A 24,366-nucleotide genomic window follows, 5' to 3' on the forward strand; every position below is an offset into this window, starting at 1 on the left:
AGAGTTGAACGCCCGGATCTTAAGCCTCGGGAGCTGACTCCCATCTGAATGGCGCCCGGCACTCCGCCGCCCCGCCCCATCCCCCCCCCCCCCCCCCGCCCCCCGTAACGGTCCTCCGCCCCGGAACAGGCCCTGCCACCGAAGACACGCCGCCGGGTTCCCTGGGACCAGCCTGGGTCTGAGCACCGCAGGGACAAGGTGTGTGCCCGCTCCAGGGCTGGTGGGGCCACGGAGCACAAGGTTCTTCCTTGGACTTAACCCCCATGCTCCGTGTTCTCAGTGGGGAGGGGTCACATGTCACATTCATTGCTGGGGCCCCCCTCGCCCCTCGCACCTCTGTGTCCTGCAGAAAGGGACTTCCCAGCTCACCCAAAGTCCCCGAAGGGTGGTGGCCAAGGGGCAACTACCCCCCACGTGCACACTCACCTGGTACCGGCAGAGCCCTGCATCCAGCACCCTTCCCAGCCCCACCCTCAGGCAACGGAATGCAGACTGACACAACCCGCGAGGCCCTCCCCGCACCCACCCAAGGACGGTGGGTGTGCAGCCCGAAGTCCTCACCCCTGGCTCAGGACACCACCTTGAAAGAGGTGTCGCCGGCGGGTCCCTTGGCTGAGCGCCCGCACCCTGGGCAAGGAGGCGTGGGGGCCGTGGGTTCCCACGTCCACCGGCCCCAGCACGGTCCTGTCGGCCCCGCCTCCTCCGGCCAGCCCCTGGGAACGTGCAACCCGATCCTATGGCCGCTGGCTTTTCCATCACGCGAGTATTTTTATCTCCCTCCGCCCCAGCGAGCACAGGGCTGATTTATATTGTGCAGGGACCCTCGGGGGGCTGAAGCGCCCCTGGGGCCAGACTGGGGCGGCCCTGGGAGGGCCGGTCCTCCAGCCGGAGGAGGAGGCCGACCTTGCCTGCCGGTGTTTTAAATTATTGCATCAAGTGTTTACCAGGGATGATAAGGAGGCCAGAGAGGCCAAGAAAAAAAGAGATGGGGGGGCACATGGGAACCCCCTTCCCAGCCACAGCAGCCCCTGGGGCCGGCCTGTCCTGCTGGCAGTAGTCACCGGAGCGCCTGTTTTTATTTAAATGGCCCAGAGCAAATCTCTGACTAAACTAACATTCCCACGCCAACACTCAGCAGCGTCTCTGGTTTTGGGCGATTTTTTTTCCTGAGCTGTCAAGGCAGAAATATAGATGAATTCTGGTCTTACTTAAGGGTTGCTGGGTTTTTTCCCTTCCCCCTGGGGATGTGAAAATAGCTCGCAGATGTGCGTGTGTGCGTACCTGCAGCCGACCCGCGCGCGCTCTCCTGGGCCTTCGAGAGCGGAACTCCCCGCGCTCCCTGTAACCCAAGCCCCAACGTCCAGGCCCCGCCGTCTGCAGGTCCGCAGTGGGCCGCGGGGGGCGGGGGGGGTGCGGAAGTTCTGAACACGTCTAAATGCGCCTGGAGCAAATGCGAGAAACCCGCGGGGGCTCAGAGTTCCTGCGGGCAGGCGGATGGCCTCCGGGGAGGGCAGCCCGGCGGGGTCGGGCACGGTAGGGGCAGAGCGCTGGGGCGCTCCTAGGTCCTCCAGCAAGGCCTGCTGGGGCAGAAGCGTTCTGCTGAGGGCGGCCTGTTATCTTCCCGGCAAAAATAAAAGCGGGCTCTTTTTGTTTGTTTGTTTAAAGGACATTTCCAGCTATTTTTAACCCCAGAAAGGAAAAAAGGGAAGGGAGATAGGGAGGAGGAAGGGGGAAGGCAGGGAGGGGGCAGGAGGGGGGAGGCAGAGGAGGAGGGACTCGGCCTGGCTGCCTTTTCCACGGGTGACTCAGGCCTTTGGAGGCTCCGTTTGAACCAAAGCCCAGGGGGGCGGGGCCCAGCAGTTTCGTCCCCGGAGGCTCTTTCTTTCTGGAGCAGGTTCTGTGCTCCAGCCTGCAGGGCCAGGTAGGGTGGGAGTGCCCCAGAGGCGCCCCAGCCCTCCCCGGAGTCCACCTCCCCGGGGCTCTGCGGGAGCCCCGGAGGGGAGGGTTAGAGGCTGGTGTGGGCAGACCCCAGCGCGGGGCTGGGCTCCACGGCCCCTCTGGGAGCATCACTGACCCGGCCGGTCCACACGGTGGACATGGGGACGCCTTCCCTGCCGTGGGCGGGGAACTGCAGGGGGCATCAGCCAGCCCTTGCCTGGAGGGGTTGGCGCTGAGCTCGGACCTCAGACAGCACTTCAGAGCCCACTCCTCCACCCCTTCCCTCCTCTGTGCAACCCCCCTGATTTGGGCAGGACGGGCCCACTTCTCAGCACCTCCCCAACCCACCCCCCAGGCCGCCAGGGTGCCCTGGAGTCCTCCCCCCGCCAGAACCTGCACCCAGGCCTCCCCTTCTCTTAGGCCGCCTGCCTGCCTGGGGCGCCCAGGGGCGCCCACTGAACCCCGAGGGACGCCACTTCAGTCCGACGCAGCCCTGGTTCTGCGGGCAGCTGAGGGGCCTGGGGGACTCGAGAGGGCCCTCCCTTCTCGGGACTTGGGAAGCCAGGCCCCAGCCACCTGCTGTTGGGGTCTGCGCACTGGGCAGCCCAGGAGCGGCGGTCTCCGAGCCCTGGGGTGCCGGGAGCGGACGGGCGGGCGGCGTCTGCCCAGGCCTGCGCTGCCCTGGCCGCCCTCGGCCCACTGCTCAAAGGCAAGGACCAGGCCGGCCCCGCGGGCCAGCTTAGGGCCCTCGGAGCCCGCGCCGGCCAGCCTCCTCGGCTCGCTCGCAGGGAGGCAGGCCGCCGCCGGGGACTTGCCCGGGCAACACGCTCCCCAGGCTCCGCGACTGCTTCTGGGGCACTGACCCTCCTTCGCGGGCCTGGAGGGCGGCGGGGGGCTCACGCCCACGCCCACCCTGGCCCTGAGCTGCCAAGAGGCCTTGGTCTCCCCAGGTGTGGCCGCTGTGAGATGTGGGGGAACCGCATCCCCCCGCGGGGACCGGGGCCAGGGCAGAGGCCAGCACTCGCTGAGCCCTCTGTTAGTCACACGGGTCGGGCTACGTCTGCGGGGTGGGCACGGACCCACAGTGACAGGTCCCTGCCTCGGGGTCCTCACTCCCCCAACACCGCACGATGCGAGTGCTTCCCGGAGGAGGCAAAGGCCGAGGGGGGTGGGTGCTCCCAGCACAGGGGAGAACACACAGGAAATGGGGCAGGGCACCGACCACGGCGGGCAGCCTGGGGCGCAGGGCACAGCGGCCAGCCCCACCGGGCCTGACACGGCTGGCTCGGGGTGCACGCTGGGTCCCTGCACGGGGGGTGGGCAAGGGGCGGGCAGAAAGCGAGCCCCCTGCCCCAGCCTCCTTCTGGGAGCGAGGGGGAGCCCTGGAGGTCGGCCTGAAGCCCCTTTCAGGAGAGTGGCAGCGGCCCCCTGCCTGTCCCGCTCAGAGGCACCCTGCTCGCAGGGGAGCGGCCGGCACAGGGGCCTGGGTGTCAGCCTGGTCTGTCCACCTGACACAGCGTGCCGCCGTTCCCACCGCGCGCCGGGAAAACGCACGCTCAGGCCTCTGAGGAACGTTCCCGGTGGGTTTTAAGTGGGGAAAAGGCAGGGAGGACGTGAGAAATCACTTCACGGGGGGAAACTGAGGCCCGGGGGGCCGTGCGTGGGCCTGGCCATGGCGAACGGGGGCGGGGCAAGAGGCTGGACAATTCTCAGGCCCCGGGCTGTCTCTTCGCCAGCAGGTCGGGTCTGTTTTACAAGCAGCTTCAGAAGGTGGCGGCGGGGGTAGTAGCGCGGGGGACTCCACCGCTGTCTGCGTGCTGGAACCTTCCCACGGCTGCCCCCAACCCCCCAAACAGGCCAGCCCACTGCACCCTCAGCCCCACCTCTGGCCTTGCCCCCGCCCCCGACACTCCGGCCCTTGCTTTAGGGGCACGGTCACCCACCCGCAGCAGACCTGAGCCTGCACCCTCGGTCCGACGGCGCCCCACACTGTGAACAGATCCTGAGGCGGGAGGTGGGGGGTGCGGAAGGGGCAGGGGCGGCGCAGCAGGGCACCCCGGCCTTTCACGGGCGCGCGCGCACAGCCCGCCCAGCCTTCAGGGGCTCACCGGCCGCCGCCGAAGGCCAAGGCCCGGTCTGGCCCGACCCCAGCCAGGGAGCTCAGGAGCACTGTGCTCCCCCAGCCCAGGGCTCCAGGGCCACGGGCACCACCTGAAGTGCCCCGAGGAATCCCTGCAGGAAGGAGGGGACCAGAACCCCAAGACCAGGATTCTCGGGCCCGGCTGCACCTGCAAGTCCTTTAAAAACACTGACACTCCCTCTCCCCAGGAGGATGAGTCATGCTGGACCCCCTCCCCCCCAGGAGAGGGCCGAGTGGTTTTTCTTCGGGGGACAGGAACGGACTGACGTCAGCCCAGCCTCCCAGCCACCCTGATGACGGCACCCCACTATCTCTGGAGGCAAGAGAGAGGGACACTGAGCCGGCGCAGTCGGCCTGGGGCGCGGAGCGATGGTTTCCCCGCTCCAGGGCCCGGGAGATGCCTGTGCCTGATGCGGCTCCTGGAGAAGAAAGTGGCCGTCCGACACTCGTCCCACTCTGCAAGCCAGGCCTGCGGCCACACCACCGGCGCGGGGCGGCCCCGCTGCACGGCCTGTGCGGGGCTCTGACTGCCCTGCTGGCCCGTCCCAGCACCACATCAGCAGGGCAGGGAGGCCCATGTGGCCCACATTGCTGCCCCCAGTTCGGCTTCTTGCCGTCTGCCACCCAGGGCTGCCCACTCCCTGAAAGGTCTCCAGGTCCTAGGCCATCAGGACCCCCATCTCTCCTCTCCTTCCAGGCCCCTGGCCTGGGAAGGCTCAGAAAGAGACCAGAAGGGGAGGCCAGAAATCTCGCCCACTTGATTTGTGAATAAAAAAGCTTCTTTGCACTCGTTCCCCAGCCTGGAGGGGAAGGAGCCCTTTCCCAGCCTCAGCCGCTCCTGGCTTTCCTGGGGTCTCCTCCTGGGTCCCAGGTGCCCCAGGCGGCAGGTGGCACAGGGGCTGGAAGCCTGGGAGGCCTGCTTGTGGGTCTGTCGAATGGGCTAATGAGAGCGCCGGCTCCTAGGTGGAGGCCCAGGGTAGACCTGGCGCAGCCGGCACATCCAGGTGCGACTCTCCCTCCCTTCTTCCTCCTCTAAAACCTGCCCCTCTGGGCCCCGGCTATCAGACTCGTGTCTCTGCAGAATCCAGGCACATCCCGTCCCAGCACTGACCCAGAGAGAAGCCTCCCCGGACCAGGAGAAGTGCAGCCAGTATCTGGGAGGACCGTGGACAAGGGAGGTTCCAGAAGCTGCCCATGGCCCAGCCTGATTGTCTTGTCCCTCCAGTGCTCATGACAGCATCCCAGCTGCCACCACTGCCCAGCCACAGGTGGGCCAAGTAGGGCTGGCCGCCGGCAGGTGTGCAGTCTGCCACTGCCGCTCCAGCTCTGCCCATCTCACTGGGCCTCTCTGGCAAGGGCTGCTTCTCTGCCAAACTCCTGGTTTTCTGCGTCCCTGTGGGCTCTACTCCAGGGCCCTTCATCTGGCTAGGTCCCTCCGCACCCTGAGGGCTCGCCTCTGGCATCCACCTACTCCAGGGAGGCCTCCAAGACGCCCGGGCTGCGCGCACTGCCCTGTGTTGGGATGGGGCAGGGCGTCTGTTCCCAGTGCGAGGCTGTGAGCGCTGGTTTCCTTGGACTGTGGCAGGCATTTTGGATGCCCAGGGCTCAGCCTGCCTTGGCACAGGAGGTCCAAATCTGGCATCCGCTCGGAGAATTAAATCATCCGGAAGGAGTACGTGGGGGCCCAGGGTCTGCTCAGGCGCTAGCAGCGGGTCTGCGCGACCCGCACGCTTTGCACCATAGGGGGGAGGTGCCAGGAGAAGGGGTAGGACAGTGAAGTGACCAAGGAGCGTCCAGAGGCGAGTCCCTCCTGGGGGAGCCGGTGCGCAATCCCTCCAGCCAGGGGTTGGCCGTAGGCTGTTCCTTTGGGGCACTCAGAGCCTCCTTCCCAGAGGTTGCGTCCGAGGCCCCACCAACTCTCTGGGTCAAGTACCTCGGCAGTCAAAGCCGGGGGTGTCTAGCCTCAGCCTGACGGAGGCTTAAAGCTGCGACCGCGGGGCGCTTGGGGGTGGAGCCCCTAGGCCAGATTCTCCCAAATTTGGCTTCGGCCGCTCCGTCCCACCTCCCGGGGCTCACCTCGCCGCCGGGCACGGCCCCCCGCAGGCTTCCCCTTTCCCCTCTACGCCCTCGCCTCCTCTGCTATTGAGATGCAAATAGTTGCCAATTGCCGTTGAGCTCGGCACAGCCACAGCTGGATCCTTCCGCAGTCCTGCACCAAACTTTTGGCCTCTGAAAACTTTTGAACGAGAAGTAGTCCCCAGGGCTCGCCCCCGAGTCTCCGCACCTCCACATTCCCCAGTGCCGGGGAACCCGGGCTCCGGACGCGATCTCCAGCCCGAGGAGGTGCAAGGGTGGTCGGGGCGCGCGGAGGGGCGCGGCCAGCGAGGGGGCCGAGGGTGCGGAGGGATCGGAGGGATCTGTGGGGGCGGGACCCAGAGGGGCGGGGCCGGCGGGACGGGGGCGGAGCGCACGGCGGCACTGCACCTCACTAGTGCCTCGGCCGCGGGAGGGAGCGCAGGGGCGCGGGGTGCGGGCGCGGGCGCGGCGCAGCGAAGGGACAAGCCGGCGCGCGGAACCGGGGCGGGTAGCCGCGAAAGCCCAGCGCCGCCCGCCAGCCAAGGGAAGGGCAATAGCGGGCCGCCGCCGCCCGTGGGATCTCCCGGCGCGCCAGTGTGTGCCCGAACCCCGCCGGCCCGGCTCAGGAGGCCGCCACCGGGCGCAGCGGGCAGCCCGCGGGCAGGCATGCCGCCGCTCCTGGCGCCTCTCCTCTGCCTGGCGCTGCTGCCCGCGCTCGGCGCACGAGGTAGGCGCCCGCCCACCGCGAGCCTGCAACTTTCCGCGCCCTTCGGAAACTTTGGCGGCGCCCTACGCGCGCGCCCCGGGTGCTGGGAGCGGGCGGCCGGGGAGGGAGGAAAGGGTCCAGGCGCTTCGGGGCGGGGGTGGGGTGGAGGGAACAACCGGAGTCTGGGGCTAGGGGAGAAAGACTGATCCTCTCCCGCGCCGTATGCCCATTCGGGGTGGACTCGTGCCGCGAGCTCCCGGAGTCCGGGTTTGAAGCCCGATGTGGGGCGCTGGGAGCCCCCAGAGGCCCTGCTTTGGGCTCGCGCCCTTCACTGGCTGTGCGTGAGGCTCGCCGCCAGGGCGGGCGAACTGCCTACCCACTTTTCGATTTGAATTGAGTAGGTTTTGGTTTCCTGTTGCTTTGGGGGCCATTTATCTTTTTTCTTAGCCCTCTCCAAGGGCGGATGTTGGGGTGCGGAGTGTGGGGTCCGGGGCGCCGCGTTCGCTTTTACCGAGCCGCGCTGCCCGGCCGAATGCGAGGCGGGGTGGGCAGCAGGGCGCGAGACGGGCCCGGTCTACCTACCCCGTTAGAGTTCGCGCAAAGCCGGAGAAAGGGGCGCGGACCCAGGACCCACGGGTCCCCGGGCTCCTGGCCGCCTCTCCCGCCAGAGTCCTCTCCCCATGCCGGGTCGCTGCCCCCTATACTGGCTCACAGACAGTTTGGGGGAAGGGGCTGGTGTGGAAGACTCAGCTGCGACCGGGGGGACTTTCACTTTGCAGAGTTCAAGTTTGGAGACCTTGCCGCAGCGGGGCGGGGGCGCTAATTCCTCCCTCCCCTTCAGTTGGAGGGGATCAGTGAGGGATCTAGTGACTAATTTAATGCCCCCAAAAGTTGGAGGGCAGAGCTCCTCACTTCACAAGGTGGGGTTCCATGTCATGCCCTGTCCCAGCTTCCATGAGGGGCTTAACTTACACAGCCCTGGTGAGACGGGCTTGATTAGTTGATCTTTTCTAGGGAATAGGGTCAAATTCCTTCCAAATGGGGCATCTCCAATCCTCCACCCCGGGGTGTGTGTGTGGGGGGGGGGTGCGCAGCCCCGAAGACGCCCGAGGGAGCAGGTATTGGGTGTCCTCCGGGGCGGGGCCAGGTCCCCAGGGTGCAGTCCAAGTGCCCCAGGAGGCGGCCCTGGTACGACAATGGGCTGCTCTGATTCCTCGGCCGGCGGGCGCTTTGTTGGCGGGCGGGGCGGCTGGCCTTGCAGCTGTCGCATTTTCCCACGATCGCGGAGCCCAGGGCAGCCACCCTCCAGCGCCGCCCCCTCGCAGAACATGTTTGAACAGCAAGACAATCCTGGTGGCTGGAGAGGACCCCCAGCCCGGCCAGACTCCCCAGTGGAAACGGTGGGGTGCCCTGTTGACAAGAGCGGACCAGGGTCGTCTCAGCTTTTCCCCACCGCAATCCAGGGGGCATTTAAGGCCACCCTGACCCACTTTAGGCATAACGGGCGCACCTGCCACGTAGCCGACCTGTTCTCCCCGACCCCTGTTTCAACATTCTGGGCAGAACCTTGAAGCCCCTTGGGGTTAATGCAAGGGCTTCCTGGGGCCCCCTGCCCACAGCAACCCCATTATCCAGCAGAGGCTCCGAGGCGAGGGGTGGGTGATGCCCGGCCCCACCTCAGCGGGGCTCCGAGCCTCAGAGGCTGACCTCTCTTCTCGCCCCTCCCCAGGCCTGCGGTGCTCCCAGCCCAGCGAGAGCTGCGTGAATGGCGGGACGTGTGAGGTGTCCGCCAACGGCACGGAGGCCTGTGTGTGAGTACTGCCTCTGGGCGCCGCCCCGCGGGACCTGTTGCTTTGTCGGGCAGAGCCCCTGCCTCTGCTGTGGGGCCGGCAGGGACAGAACACTAGCCCATTGTCTTCTGGAGATGGCCCAGAAGGCTGGGCGTGGTCACGTGCTACTTTTATTGGAGAGAGTCTGGCAATTACTTAATCACCCGCAATTATGCTGCGTGTGGAGCCGGTCTGGGCTCCGGAGGTCGGCGTACTCCCCCGGGGGCCCATGGGGCTCCCGGCGCCCGAAGTGGGAATTCCGGGCTCCCGGTTCCTTCCCGAAGTCCCTGAGAGTCGACCGACCTGCCAGGCAGGCTCTGGATCTTCTATTGAGAGGTCCAGCCCCCGCTGCCCTGCCGGCCCTGGAGTACCTCTTCGGGGCGGCGGGGCGGGGGGGGGCCTCTCTCCTCCAGGCAGGCTGCGCCTCGCAGCAGAGCGCTGCTCTTCCGAAGCCTCCTCGGCCCCTGCTGCCCAGCCAGCTCCTCTGGCCTCCAGGGAGGCAGGGAGGGAAGTGGGAGCCAGGCCTGTCGGCAGTGCCCGTGCCCTCTGGTTGGGAGGCTGGGGCGGCCTCCCCTGCTGGAAGTTTGGTGGCGGTCCTGGGCCCTGTCATGCGCAGCTTGGCCTGGCTCCCAAACGGCCTTGAGTTCTCAGCTGTGAAATGGGCACGTGGGGGTGGGGGAGCGGCTGGAGCCCGGATCTGCTCTGGGCAAGTTTTTCTTCTGCGGCGGACCGATGCCCTTCAACTTGAATTCGTCCCTGATGGGAATAATGAGGAGGTGCTTGCTGGCCGCGGGGAGGCCCCCGCCTCCCCCTGGAGACTGCAGAGGAAGAAGCGGCTCCCTAGACCCGCAGCCGGCGCGCCCTCATTCCAAGTGCCGAGGGCCCATTCCCTTGACAACCCCCAGCTAGTGGGCCGGCAGCCCCCCTCCCAGCTCCCACCCTGCCCACACTGAAGCCAATTAAGCGGCCTGTGAGCAGTTTAATGGACAAAGCCGATTGTGTCTTTGTCAGATGCTAATGAATGCACACTGCTTTTTTTTTTTTTTTTTGGCTTTTTTTTTTTTTGGCTTTTTTGGGGCCTTTTCCTCCTGCAGAAGCCTCACCGACGCTTGATGCCCTAAATCTTGTTTCCCTTCATTCAGAGACCGACAGCTGGGACTCCGTGGACGTGCACTGGCTATTGTTGGGGGAGGCGGATTAATGCTGTATGATTAATTATGCGTGGCTTCCCAGAATGCACAGCTCCGCCCGCCCAATCCTGTGGGGGTGGGGGTGAGAGTCTGGGCTTCTGCAGAGGGTTTGGGGAAGGCGGGAGGGGTGCCGTGCGGGGAAAGTGGCGGCAGTGTCTTACCAGTGCCACCATGGAGTAGGGACACTCTGGCCCCGGGGACGCTGAGGTGACCCTTGGGACGAAGCTGCGCCGGCCTCAGGGTGGGACACAGCGATCATGCGACATGCCCTCCCACCCCTGGGCCTGGGCTCCTTGGGAGCCCTGCCAGGCCAAGCCAGGCCGCCGATCAGGGTGCCAGCCTTGTCTCTGCCCGGGGGCCTGGCGTGTGCCCCGCCCCCGCCGAGGGAGGCCTGCCTCCGTGCGGCCTGGCACTCCGCCGAGCTCAGCCCACAGAGACCCCATTGTGCACACCCCGCAGACCCACTTGGAAGATGGACGGAAGCGGCGTCCTCAGTGCCCCCGCCTCTGGGCGGCACCGTGTTGGGGGCGAGGGGCCCGTGCAGGGCTGGGCCCCCGCGGGGTCCAGGTGCGGCGAGGCACAGATTCCGGCTCACGGGGCAGTCTGTGGGTGTTATGGCTGTGGCGGGGGGGCCAGGGCCCTGGCGCCCTCCTCCCCCGGGGCATATGCCTTCCTGCGCATCCCCAGCCCGCACGGCTGCCCCGAGGCCCTGGCGGCTGCTAGTGTGGGAGATGCCCGTCTAGTCTGGCTGCGGGGCACACCGCTCTCTTTCCTCGAAGGTGCCAGGGCGCCAGCCTCTGGAGCCTGCCAACCTGAGACCCTCTGTAGAGTCTTTGACTGGGCCGGTTTGCCGGCTTCCTCATGGACAGGGCGTGGGAAATAGCGGTGTCACCGTGCCAGGCACGCCAGTACCTGCTGAGTCATCTGTTTCCGCCTCAAAGACAAGGAAACTTCCCCAGAAGCCGCTGGTCAGGTGGCCGCGGGGCTCAGCATCGGAAAAAAAGGTGCAAGCGTCTTCCCAGGATGTCCCAGTGGCCCGGAGGAAGGACTCTCTGCACGTCCCCGTGTGTCCCCGTGTGTGGAGCCAGATGTGCAGCTGCTGTGGGCGGTGGCCCCTGGGCAGGCCTGGGGGGGGCGGTCATTGCAGCCTTCTCCGCGTTTCCAGCCTCTTCGCCAGCCCCTCGGTGCTGAGGGGGGCTCCTGAAGTGGGCTCCCCCTCTTCCGGTTGGGGACGGGAGGCGACCTGTAGGGACTGTCATCATCGGGGTGAACGTGCTTTCTTGGTCCAAAAGGCTTGTGGGCCTGCCCGGTCCCAGGAGGACCAAGATGCTCCCCACGCCTGTGAGAAAGTCACAGCTTCGCTGACCGTCTCGCCCAGAGCCCTGGAGGGAAGTCTAGCGGGCGGCTTGGTGGTGGGCTTTAGCTCTAGACCCTCCTGTATTGGATGCCTGGCTCCGCGGCCCCAGCTCTGTGGCCTTGGGTCAGCGGGCCACCTGAACTCAGGTCCTCCGTCTGTACCGTGGGCGTCGTGCACGAGGAGTCCCTCAGTGGTCCGTGAGGGCAGCCTGCAGCAGGCTCCAGGGTGGGGCCGGCTTCTCCTGCCTTCTCCTTTTGAGCCGATGGCGCCGGTTTCAGGATCCTCATTTTCAAATGCTTGGTTGGCTAACGAGTTTAATTAGAGAACCCAAGAGGTGCTGCCTGGTGGTCGCGGCCTGGCCCGGCGGGGGCCTTGTCCAGCCTGCGGGTTTGGTCCCCAACGATGGCTCCGCGCCTCCTTCCGCAGACGCGTTCGGGCACCTGCTGTGTGCAGGGCCCAGCTGTAGGCGTTGGCGGGGCGGGCTCAGGACGGGCCGCCTCTGCCTGCGTGGAGTTGACTCTCCCGTGTCGGGGCAGGGGAGGCGAGCGCGTAGGCGTGTGACCGTCGGGTGGAGGTGAGCCCCACGGGCAGGGCGGCTCCCAGCGACCCGGCAACACCGCGTGGAAGGGGCACGGGAAAGGGAGCAGGTACAGAGGAGCCTGTGCGTGCGTGCCCCGCGGCCACACGGCGCAGACTGCACTCGGCCTGCCCCTCTCTCGCCTGCGTTCCTAACCACTGCCACCTGCCAGGCCCTCCCTCCCCGGCCGCTCCTCGAGGGGGCACGGCTGAGGCCGCGACTTCCCTTTAAGAGAGGAGGCTAGGAGGTTCAGGCAGGAAGTGGCTTGGGCGGAAAGTGACTGGGCCAGCCACATGGCTTCGAGGGACAGACGTTCTGTGTCTCTGTCACCTCGTCCAGCAGTTTCCATTGAGTCACTTGCAAACCTTGGGTGAGGCAGGGGGAGGAACAGGTTCGCACTCATCCTCAGCCTCCGGCTGCCGCTGTAGGGCTTCCTCTGTTGACGCCGAGCCCGGGCTTCAAGGGCGGACGCAGGTTAGAAAAACACATGTCAAGGCCCCACGTCAACCAGAAAGTCTCACTGGCTTCCACTGCGGGGAGACGTCAAGGAACAAGCTTTCGTTAAAGAAAGACACCTTCCCGGTCCAGGCCCCGCCTCTCCGCAGCAGCCAACATTTTTTCCATTGAAAAGATCATGATAATATTTTTTAGAAAGAGAAAGAAAACTGCTCTTAGCAGGAAGAGGGTGGAGGCAGGGCAAACGAGTGGACCAAGAAACAGCTCCACAGGGCAGAGGAGCTGGGTCTGGGCACTGGGACCCCAGGGAGTGGCTGGCGGGCGGCCGACGGGGCCCCCTGGGCAGTGCCAGGCCGGGCCGAGGGGTCGCGCCCTCTGGGGTGAAAGGACACTTTTCCTGTTTTGAGTCTCACCTGCAGGGAGTGAAAGGGTGTGGCTTTGCAGCGGTGACTGGGCGCCTAGGCTGCTTTCCTTAAAGATGGAACGTGATAACCCGCACACAGAGAGCTGTGCGGCCCGAGCCGGGGCAGCCGTGCGATCCGGCGGGCTCCCGCCCCCTCCGGGGTGGGGCTGGCTCTGCCCTTTTCTATGCCCAGTTTACAGGTGGGAAAGACGGAGGCCAGGCGTGGGGTGGGGCCCGAGGCCGGCCGTGGCAGCTTTCTCCGGCCTGTGCGGGTGTGCCCAGCACTTCCCAGCACTTCCCAGCGCCTCCCGGTGGTTTGCGCGAGCGGCTGACTCCCGGCATCCTGACTGTGGCTCACTCAGGACCTGTGTGGTTCTCACAGTTCCCAGGGGTGCTGGGGCTGAGCTGTCTCTGGGGGGCCACGTGGGCCACAGCCCGTGCCCTGCCTTGGAGGGTCTGGAAGATGTGACGCCAGCTGGGCTCCGGTTTGCTGTGCTCCCCTCAGACACACGTCTCCTCTCTGGGCCTCAGTTTCCCCCTTTGAATGTGAGGGGGTTGGGTTCCGTCACCCCAAACCTCCTAGCTGCACCCCAGCAGGGCCCTGGGGTGAGCCCACAGATGCCCCGAGCGGTGGCAGCGGGCAGCAGCGCGGTCGGGGGCCGAGGTGCCAAGGAGTCAGGCCGGGCCACGTGGCAAGAAGGCGCCGCCAGTCCGGGGCCTGCAGGCAGCTCCCGCGTCCTCCCCACCTGGCCCGCTGGCGGGACACACCTGCCGGGGAGCCGGCCATGACTGACGGGCGCTTGGGAGGGGGCGGGCCAGCAGAGGACGCACCTTTCCCGAAGTGGCCTTCTCCTGGCCCCTCCTCAAGGCCTCACACACACCCCAACCGCCGCCCTGTTCTCGAGGACACGCAGGAACTGACAACTAGGTTCGGGGGGATGGACAGACACGCGGGGATCTTGGTAGGGAATTACATGTATAAATTGTGCCGGTTTAGCCCCTTAAAGCGTGCAGCGCCGTGGCGTTCAATACGTCAGTGGGGTTGGGCAGTCATCCCCGTTACCTAGCTCCGGAACTGCTCCTTGCCCCGGGCAGACCCCACACCCAGTGGGCAGCCACTCCCCGTCCCCCGGCCCGGGGGCCCTGTTCCGCTGTCTGCCTCCGGGCTGCTTGTTCTGGACCGGTCCCGTGCATGGGCTCAGGCCACGGCCGCTCGCGTTCCGCGTCCTCACTCAGCAGGTACCCCGGGCTCGCCCACGCCGTAGCAGGGCTCAGGGCCTCACTCCCGAAGCACGGGCCTCTACACCCGCCTGAGACCGGCCGGTTGCGCCCACGGTGAGCACCAGCATCCGAGGCTTTGTCCAGTGTTGGACGCAAGTCCAGAGGGGGTGGGGGTGGAGAGGTGCATGTCTGGAAGGCCACCTGGAAGAAGTGGTGCTCCTTTCTGGGCCAGTGTGGCTGTCCCCAGAGCCGGGGGATGAGATGGTCCTGCGTTGCGTGTTGCTCTCTGCGTATCTGTGAGGCCTGTGGAATTCTGGGAATAGAAGCCCCCCCCCCCCCCCCCCAATGTTTCACCACTGAGTGGTCCCTTCTTGCTGCGGGTCTTCCCCCCACCTCACCGCACCCACTAACCCTGGGACAGATCATTCTGGGAAATGGAGCCCCCTAAGCCGCCTCCTTCATTCCCCCCTGTTCGCAGGCAGGCACCGGGACGCGGTGACCTTAGGGTGAATTAGGTTGAACATCCCTCTCCCTGGTGCGAAGCTGCCTCTGGGATTGGGCGCCCACTGGGTGGACACCCCTGAGAGGCCCCCCCGAGGCCTCGCCTGCCAGGCGGCGCTCCGTCCCCGAGCTGCAGCCGTTTGCTGCCCTTGGGCTCCCCTCGGCTGGGGGTCTGACAGGAGCCTCCCCCGACCTGAGCAGTGGAAGCTCTGAGCTTCCTGGAAGGAGCGCCTGGGACGCTGGTTTCGCGTGGGCCTGTGGGGGGTACTCCAGGGGGGGCCCGGCCTCTGATAGCTGCCCTGCGGTTCTCAAGCCGGAGGGTCACTCAGGCGTGGCTGCCAGGCCCCTGTGCCGCTTTAGACCCTCCGCCCAGGGCGCCCATCCCCAGGCTGGGGTCCCGGCCACAGGACAGCCTGGACTCCCCCGGCCCTGCCTGCACAGGGCTGTTTGGGGACAGGCGGCATGGGGTGGGGCTGCCGTCACCGGTGGGCGGCCAGGCCGCGTCCCAGGCTGGGCATGGGACTTCCACCAAGCACGTGGCTCCGTTAGGGCTTCCACAGTGCCAGGCTCGAGGCTGTGACGTGCTGGCCCCGCGTGGTGAGTGGATCGTTCCTGGCCTTTGTCACAAGGCTGGCTGTCATGTGTGTCTCTGAGGGGCTTGCGTTGGCGGTCCCTTTGAGCCGTGCAAACAGTCGCTTGCTGAACAAACTGTTGCCCACCGGGGACTCCCAAGGCCAGCCTCCCGCGTCCACGCCCAGGCCCTGGGCAGGCCGGGCCCACGCCAAGTTTGTCTGTGGGCGAGCTCAGCAGGCCCAGGACAGGGGCGGGGCCTTGGGAGGCGCCCCCACCTGCCCCCAGACCCGCAGGAGGCTGGGGAGAAGCCTGACCGTGGTCCTGGTGCTGAGGTGCCGCTCGGGCGCTCCACAGGCACCTGCCGGGGGGGGCAGCTACGCTGGCCGCGGACCCTTTGCTGGAGGTGCCCAGAGCCACTGAGCCCGGGACGGCGCCGTTGCCCATTGGTGTGGCGGACACGCCCCTGGCCCACTGTCCCCGGCCACCGCAGGCCGGGCCGCTGTGGACAGAGTCTGGAGAGAGCAGGTGGGCCGTCTCTGGAAAGACCTGTCCCGTGTGAGCAGCAGGGACAGGGACTGTCGTGAGCCTTGGGGACCTGCCTCCCACGTTTCCTCTCGGTTTCAATTGCTGGTGAGCGGAAACTGCAGTTACTGGAAATGAGAGCTTCGGGGGAGAAGCCGGAGTTCTGAGTGTGTGTTTTTCCCTGAAAGCTTTTCAGTAAGAGATGCTGAGCTCGGGCCGCGCGGCCGGTGGGAACCCAGGCCCCGTGGGGAACGTGGGCTGGGGCCTCGGCCTCACTTCCGCCCCCGGGGCCCCTGCCTCTTCCTCCTTCCATGGGGGCCCCACTGACGTGACTACCCCTGGGCCTCGTGGGTCACCCTGAAGGTCCCCCCCACCGTCAGCCAGGCTGCTGCTCCCGGGGTGCCCCAGTGGGTCGACTGAGGGAGGAGGCCTCAGCCGTTGGGTTGGGGGCCTCGTGGGGGGAGGGGAGGCCAGGGGCAGCTGTCGTCCTGGTGTCCGTCGGTAGCGGGGGCTCAGACCCTGGTGGTGTCCAGCCCGCAGCGTCCAGTACAGCACGGGGACTCAGCAGGTATCTCGTGTGTGCCCTTGGCCTGGGGCAGCAGCGGGGGAGGGTGGAGCCAGGGGGCGGCTGCAGGTTTGTGGTAGGCCTGGCTTCCAGCCTGCGGGACGCTGCTCCCGCCAGGCCCAGGTGGTGCCGCTGTCAAAGGCGTAGGCCCTGGGACCGACCCTTCTTCCACCCAGGGGCTGTGGGACCTCAGCGGCTCGCCCACCTCTCTGAGCCGCCCCTCCTCCTGGGAGGGAGGCGACCTGCAGGGGAAGTGCCCCTGGGCGTCCCTGCCGGGCGAGGCCTGCACTGCTGTTTTTAACTCGGCGTCTTGCTTCGAGAGGCCTGTAGGTTCACACGGGCTGTAAGAGATCAGACAGAGCGGTCCCCTGAACCTCACTCTCCGCTTCTCCCGAGAAACGTCCGAGTTTTACTCCTGGAGCCCCTTCCCGCTCCGCAGCCTCGTCTAGAAAGCTCTCGCAGAGATCAGCCCAGCCCCTGGTTCTGGGCAAGGTCGTGCAAGGGCCCAGGGTCGAGGCCAGCCCGAGGACCTTTCACTCTCCCTATATGGAAAAGCCCGCAGAGAGCCCTCGGCCGAGGCCCCGGGTCGGGGGCGGGGGGGCGCCAGGGTGTGATGTGCGGCCCCTCTGTCACCCGAGCCACCCCGGCCTGGGTGCAGACAGCTGGACTCTGTCTCCAGCATTTGCTGAGCCCCCAGGGCACCGTGGTGGCTGTGCTGGGCCTGGGGTGAGATGGAGGCCGTGTGTGGACAGCCAGGTGTGCAGCGGGCCCTGTGGGGGTGGGGCGCGCGGCGGCCCGGCCCCCTGCTGGGCAGGGGGCGGGGGGGAGTCCGGACTGTGAACTGGGAGAGGAGGCCAAAAGAGAAAAGGGGGCTGGTGACTCAGGCAGGATGGGGTGACTCGGGCACCGCCCTGAAGCCTTTGCCCCGCACTGTGGCTCACCCAGGAGCAGCCCACGGCCGGCCCTGCCAGGGTCCCCACTGCCCAAAGTCAGGGAGAGCACCCTGGGAGCCCTGGAAGAATGCAGCGGGGGGCCGGCCCTGCCCAGCAGCCGGCCAGGCGCGGGCCCCGCCCCCTCGTCCCCGGTGCCAGCAGGTGCCGCTGGCCCTGAGGGTGAGGGGCGTGACAGGCGTGCCAGCGCTGGCGTGGCCCCGCTGCTGGACGGACGGGTGCGGAGGAGCCGGGGCCCGGGGGAGCCGGCGGGGAGGCTCTGCCGTTCCCAGGCCTCTCACCGAGACCCGCCCCCCACCCGGCCTGGGTTTTGTGTTTCAGCCAAGCTGGTGAGGATGTAAGAATGCATTGTCTGCCCAGGCTCCCGGCAGGTCTGGGAGATCAGGTGGTCAGGCAGAGGGCCCGGCGCCCAGCGGGGCCGCTGGGGCGCGCACCCTCCCTGTGCCCATGGGCGCGTGCTGGCCCCCCGCGGCCTCTGGGGGCGGCCCTGTTCTGACTGTCCAGGCCCCCTCAGCCCCGTTCTCCACACCCTGAGGCTGGCCACCATCGGGGGCCAGGACGGCTAAGAGAGGTGTTCGCACCCAGGTGGCTCTGTGGGCGTGACCTGCGTGCGCCTGGTTTTCTCATCTAAAACAGGCTGGTGTGGACGTGCCGGGCCGCCACGGGGCTCCAATGAGATAGAGCCGGCAGCATCCGAGGGCGGCCGCGGGCGGAGGTGGCCTCTGTCTCTTCACCCTGGGGCCCGCGGGAGGGGGGCCCTGCTGTGTTCCCTGAGTTCTCAGGACGCTGGGCCCGCACTGGGGCTGCCCCTAAGCGCCCGCCCGCTTGGCGAGGGGAGGACAGCCCTCCTCCCCCCATGCCCCCGAGACAGCGGCTGCCCCTGTGGGCAGAAGCCAGGCGTTGCCAGGATCAGCTCTGGCTTCGGCGCAGAGCTCAGCTGGCAATTGCTGACTTAATTAATCGAGTTTGGGATTAAGTCCTCCCTGCACTTCCGGCCTCAGCGCCCATCGATCCTTCCCTGCGTCGAGCCCCGCCCTCCGCGGCAGCAGAGGCCCCGGCGGTGCTGGGAGTCCCGCTCCCCTGACTGTGGGGGCTCAACAGGCTTGTCTCCGTGGGTCTCTAGGGGCTGCTTGGGGTAGGAGGCACTCAGGAGAGCCCAGGGGGACACACATTCCAACCTTGTCCTGGCCCGGGGCTCTGTCTTTTGGGGACCAAGCGGGACACTCCTCGCAGTGACGGGGCAGCAGGCTTTCCCCGCCTCCCCTCCCAGCCCCGGGGCCGCCTCCTGCCAGGGGCCCCTCAGGGGGCCTGTGCCTGCTGGTCCCGTGCCCTCCGCACCCTGTGGGCGGCTGGGCAGCAGCTGGGCCATGTCCGGGAAGCTGCTTGACCTCCACGCTGGCCTTCCCGCCCCTTCAGACGGGCACCCACTTCCCCCGTGGGGGTGGGGTGGCGGAGGACAGGGAGCGCCGGGGACATTGTTTTCCCCGCAGTGGGAAAGCGGACTTCCGCGGGACAGTTCCGTCCCCACACAAAGGGCTTCCCCGGAGCCAGGACGGAAGACGGCCCTTTTCCTGCCCCCCCGCTTTCCAGCGCATTTCAAAGCACCCAGGGGTGCAGCTTGGGAAAGAGGGTCGAGGCGAGAGCCCAGGGCGCCGTGAGCAGCTGCGTGGGCCGGGAAGCGGGGCCTGCGGGCACACTGCTCACCCCCAGCCCCCCTACCCTGGACTGTGTCCCCGGCTGCCATTTTGGTCTGAGGGGCGACCGATGCTTGGGTTGGGGTCTGTCTGCATCAGACCAGGCTGGCCCCCAGCCTGCCCGCCCCTTTCCCCCCTCCCAAGGCCCGGGAGCCCGGGGCCGTGCCCTGGCTGCCGAGGCCAGAGGCAGCAGCCCCCAAACCCGTGCTGAACCCTCACCGTGGGCCCCTGACTGCCTGTTGAGGTGGGAAGGGGGCTGGAAGCAGAAAGGGGCGAGGGCGAGGAGACCCCAGGCCCCGGGAGCACAGCAGAGGCCTGGCTGGGGTCCTGGCCCATCCTCAGGCAGGTGTCTGGACAAAGGCTCCTGCGGGTTTGAAAGGAACCTGAGACCTTGTGTTCTGCGGTGCTCTGTCCGGAGGCGGGGCCGGGGTTGGGAGGCGAGGACAAGGGGCCGGGAACACTGCTTGGCACCGGTCACCCTGGCTCGCAGGTCTCCCAGGGGCTTTGTTCTGGAGCTGAGCTGCCCTGCTGTTCCTAGTGGGAAAGGACCCGCGGTGGGGGGACGAGGAAGGAGGCCAACAGGTCCCCGAGGCCCTGCCCAGCCTGCTGGGACACGGGGGGCCCTGGGCTGGGGCCACCGTCCCAGGAACACCCCCCTACAGCCATGTCCAGAGACAGAGGTGGGCTGGTTGACTCCGCCCCTTCTGGGGCATGAGTCTGGGGACCCGGGCCCCGTGCCGCTCAGTCCTGCGCTGTCCTGGCCCCGGTCTCCCACAGGTGCCCCGTTTCCTGGCCGGGCCAGGGGCAGTTCTGTTCTCCCGGGGCGGGGGAGGCGCCTGGCCGTGGCCTCTGGCTGTGTGCCTTGGTGGGTCTTTGCCTCCTACGGCAGGACCGGGCACTGGGGAGGAAGGCGGGGCCGCCCTGAGCCATCCAGGCTCCCTGGCCCCTCGCCAGCAGTGGGTCCCGGCGGCACCGAGTTGGTCGGAGCTGGTTGAGGACAGGAAGGTGGAGGCCAGGACGGGACGGCTATTCCCAGCTGGGTGGCTCCTTCCACAGGTGCCCGTGCAGGCTGCCGGCTCTGTGTGCGAGGGGCCCGGGGCCCACTGGGCGCTCCCTTGCTGCATCGGGAGTCTCAGCCCCTGCTCACCGTTGAGGTGGAGTCCAAGCACCGTGGGTCTGAGCACGTGCAGTCCCTGGACCTCCCACTGCACCCACGGGAAACTGAGGCCCGGGCGCGCAGTGCTGCGTAGCGCGCGGCCCCCCTGAGCGCCCCTGGTAGAACCTCGTGCCACCCGCCCGCCTGTGGGACCCCCAGGAAGCAAGCGCCTGCCCTGGTGTCTCCGGTTCCAGCTGCGATGGCCCCCAGCGGGGTCCGCCTCGCCCCTGGGCCGGGCCCTGCCGGACCGGAAACTCCTTGAGGGCAGAGCCCAGTCCTTCGTGGCTCCCCTTTACGCGTTCGGGGCGGAGGGAGCTGTCATCTGTCCCCTGGGGGTGGCAGATGGCCGCTTAGCTTAGAAAGGAAAACAGCACAATTTAGCATTCGTCCCGGGTGAAAGGTCGCGGCAGCATCTGTCTCCGGACGCTCTCTGGAGTCACATTTCTATGGAGTGCGGCGTGCGCCACGGGGGAGGGGGCCTTCCACAGTGGAAACATTGAGGCCGGGAACAAAGCGCGGGCCAGGCTGTGGGACAACAGGCGCGGCAGCCATTTGGCGCGCCTCCGGGCCGCGGGGGGCAGGCGGCTGCCGGAAGCCTGGCCCCTCCGGAGTCCCGTCCCGGGCCTCAGCCCCACCTGTCACTCACCTGCTGCCTGCCAGGACGGGCCACCCGTCCCAGGGCTGCGTGAGGGACGGAGAGAAGGCATGCGGAGGAGCAGGCGCTGGGGCGACCCCCTTCAGGGGCCCCAGGGCACCGGGAGCTGGGCAGTCGGCGGACATGGCCGTTCTCCAGGCTGTCCCCGGAAGGAGGGGCCCAGGGTCGGTAGGAGGGGTGGTTTGGGTCACTGAGGCCCTGGGCCGCTCTAGGAAGTCCCTGAATTTCAAGGCAGGCATCGGGCTCGCCTGTCCTTGCCAGCCCCGGGCCCCTGTCCCCACGAGGCATGTACATAGACCTGCCAGGACAGGCGTCGGGGACAGGGCGCTGTGGCCCTGGCCGGGTCCCAACGGGTGCCTTTCCGTCACTCCCACCTTCTCAAGGAAGCCTGGTCGCTGTGGGCAGAGGAGGGGACAGGTATCCGTGCCTGGGAATGTCAGCCTATGGCCAGACTTGCAAACAGGCGCAGAGAGAGAGGTGGCCTGGGCGGGAGGCCACCGGCGCTGGCGCCCGGGGGTCTCCCACAGGAGTGGCCGTCGGGACTGGCCCAGGCCCAGACCCAGCATCCCTCGCGTCCTCCCGCCCCGGCCGGCCCTTGCCCCGGCCCTCCCCCGCAAAGCACCTGCCTCGACTGTCCCTCCTGCAGGGGCAGCTCCTCCTGCGTGGCCCTGCCCGTCCCGTAGCTGGGCCGCTGGTGGCGGAAGGAGGCTGCGCCCAGGCCCAGGCCCAGCCCCAGCCCAGGAGCCAGCCGGGGCGGGCAGCATGCCTTCACGGCGTGTCCGCCAGGCCTGGGCGGCCGTGGCAGGACAATGGGTCCTCTCAGCTGCTGTTCCCCCAAGGAGGAGCCCGCCCGCCCCGCCCGCCAAGGCCGGCGGCCCACCACGCCCGGCTGGGAGCAGCTGCCGCCTGCGTCCCCTGCCACAGACGCACCTGCTCCCCGGCCGCCCTTTGTCCGTGCGGCCGACGCCTGATTGATTGGGCGTGTTTTCCCTCTCGCTGGCCCAGCCTAAGACAGCCTGGCTGGCTGTGATACGCCCGGTCCGGCGGATTCTCCCACAGCCCTCCACGCTGGGTCCCCATTCAGGACTTGGTGGCTAGACAGCCGTGAGGGGGAGGGGGGCGCATTCACGGCAGCGCTGCCCTGGGGCTGGTGGGCTCAGAGTGTATGTCTGGGCAAGGCTTTCGGGTCCATTTGGGGACACCCAACATCCCGACATGTTAGGGTGCTGAGTGGCGGACGGCTGTCGTGACGGGTCCCCCGGGACCACTGAGGGAGGCCTAGCCCACAAAAAGTAGGGCAGGGGCAACCTCTCACTGCTTTGATGAGCAGCGCCCTCTGTCCGGCACCCACCGCCCGCCCGCCCGCCCCGTCCGCCGCTGGGAAAGAAAAGGAGCCTTTTCTCCGGCGGCAGCGGTAGCCAGCTCCTGCCTGACAATGGAGGGCATTGAGCGGGTGGGGGAGGTGCTGCCGCTGCCCCCCCGCCGCTCCGTCCAGTTCCCAGTGAGCTCAGGCCAGGACCAGGCGGCCTGTAACTGGACCCACGTGCGGGGGGGCGCCGAGCCGCCCTCCCCAGACCTGGGCGCGTGGCCGGGCGAGAGCCCCAGCACTGGGGCCTGAGCACCCCGGGCCCTGGGCAGTGTCCGGCAGGAGGCGCCCCCTCCTCAGGCCACCGGGGTGGGAGCCGTGGCCCAGGCCTACGTCCACTCCCCGGGCCTCCTGGGGGGCAGCTTGTTTTCTTTAAGCCAATTGGTTTGGGACTTACGGCTTCTGGCAACAGATGGTGGGCCCAAGTAGCCATTTTGCGTCCGCCCTGCCCAAGCCCAAGCTGCAGCCACAGATAAAAAAGCCTCCAGAGAGAGACAGATGCCTCCCAGGCCGCGGGGACAGGGGGACGGGGACGGGGACGGCCCCGTTGCTGAGAAATGCCCAGACCCCGGCCCCGCCAGACCACCCCTGTCGCCCCTTGAGGGTCGGGCCGCTTCCGGGGCCACCCTGCTCGTGGGGGCTGGGGGAGTAGCAGGGCAGGGAGTGAAGAGTGGACAGCTGGCATTTACGCAGCCACAGCCTCAGGTGCTGGCGGCAGCTCCTCCCGCGTGGACTCTGGAAGGCGGACGGCTCCATGCCCAGGAGAGCCGAGCCCCCCGTTCATCCGGGGGACGCCCAGGCCCCCCGCCCGACTCTTCGTCCTGTGCGAGGCCCCGCCCAGCCGGCGCCCAGCGCTGTGGGTGCAGCAGGGGCGCTGCCTTCCCAGGCCGCCGCGGGCGGGCACGTTCTGCCTCAGAGGCTTTGCCTCTGGGAAGAGTGACGCCTGGCTGGTCCCAGAGCCTCCGTGCGCTTTCCCGCGAGAGCGAGGCCATGAGGTGACCCCAGCCGGCAGTTTACGGCCCAAGCTCTAGAGGCTGGGCCAACAGGTGGCCAAGGAGGGTCCTGCGTTGGGGAAGGGAGGCAGAACCCCTGCCCTGCAGCTCACCTGCCCCTGAGGTTCTGCCCAGTGTTCAGGGTGGAGGGGCACAGACCTGCGTGTGCAGCCGCCCTCCGCCCCCCGGCCCCGCGAGCTCAGGAAGGACGCCCTCGTTTTAGCGTCTCTGTTTCTCCCGTTGTGAACCGCGTGGCCTGGCCCCGGCAGATGTTGTCTGGATATCCGTGACGACATGGTCCTGAAAGGAGTAAGCTGGATCTGGTGCTGGGCGCAGGTGGCGGCGCGGTGCCAGCCGGGGCCCCGCGTGGTCCCCATCGGGGACAGCCCTTGACAGGGACGGTTCTGCACCACGTCTGCTGTTGTGCAGATGCTGACAGAAGAACACATGAGCTCTTTTTTATTACCCATGTGCGGCATCATCACCATGGGAAAACCAGAGGGGAAGGAGGCAGGGTTTTACCGAACGCTCCTTCCCCACCTCCCACTCTCGGACGGTGGCGGTGGCCGGTCTGCGGTGGCTGGCCTTCTTGGTGGCTTGCTGGGGCACAGCCACAGCCGCCCACGTGGGTGTGGAAGTCTGGGCTGGGTCCTGCCGAGTGTTTTGGTCTCTGGCCCATTCCACCAATTAACAGATGATGATGATGATGATGATGATTATTTATTTTTTATTTTTTTGGTGGAGGTGAAAGTCACTTAATATAAAATTCACCACTTTGGAGTGTCTATAGTTCAGTGGCATTTGGTCTATTCATGACATTGGGCAGTCAACACCCTGGTCCCAGAACACATCCGTGGCCCCGGGGGGCGGCCCGCCCGCCCCCCGCCCCGCCGCCCCCCGCCCCCCACCCCTGTGCGCAGGCACGGCCGTGGCCCCGACAGACATGGCACTGAGGGCAGGGCAGCCGGCTGACTGACCCTTCTGCTGTGTCTGCCGCAGCTGCAGCCAGGCCTTCGCAGGCCAGCGATGCCAGGCGCACAGCCCCTGCCTCAGCGCCCCCTGCAAGAACGGCGGGACGTGCCACGCGGTGGACCGGGGTGGCGCGGTGGACTACGTCTGCAGTTGCCGCCTGGGCTTCTCCGGACCCCTCTGCCTGACGCCCCGAGACAACCCCTGCCTCGCCAACCCCTGCCGCAACGGCGGCACCTGCGACCTGCTGACGCTCACGGACTACAAGTGCCTCTGCCCCCCGGGCTGGTCAGGTGAGGGGCTGGTGGGCAGGGGCCCCAGGGACTCCTCCCGAGGCGCGGATTTGCCCCGGCCTGCCCCGGCTGTACGACACGCTGCCCGGTGCCCGGCTCCCCTTGGGCCGCCGGAAGCTGCGATCCCGAGCCTGCACCCTGGAGCCCCACTCCGGCCCTGGAGTTGCCGGTCTCGGCCACCCTGCTCGGGGTCCCTGCCGTCCGCCGCCCCGCAGCACAGGGCCCCTCCACTGGAGG

At 67.5% G+C, this 24,366-nt stretch overlaps 1 protein-coding gene across 1 annotated transcript in view; it reads left to right on the plus strand.

Moving 5' to 3' along the window:
• Positions 1 to 6,820: 6,820 nt before the first annotated feature.
• Positions 6,821 to 24,366, plus strand: part of NOTCH1 (notch receptor 1) — a 40,726-nt gene continuing 23,180 nt past the window's right edge. Inside the window, exons 1-3 of the mRNA XM_054584152.1 lie at positions 6,821 to 6,881; positions 8,590 to 8,671; positions 23,867 to 24,129. Coding sequence (XP_054440127.1) covers positions 6,821 to 6,881; positions 8,590 to 8,671; positions 23,867 to 24,129 — 406 coding nt within the window. The remainder of the gene's footprint in view (positions 6,882 to 8,589; positions 8,672 to 23,866; positions 24,130 to 24,366) is intronic.

This window comes from Pteronotus mesoamericanus, unplaced genomic scaffold, assembly GCF_021234165.1.
Source record: "Pteronotus mesoamericanus isolate MK-2021 breed Mesoamerican mustached bat unplaced genomic scaffold, CSHL_Meso_final contig_78, whole genome shotgun sequence".
NCBI classification, from domain to species: Eukaryota; Metazoa; Chordata; class Mammalia; order Chiroptera; family Mormoopidae; genus Pteronotus; species Pteronotus mesoamericanus.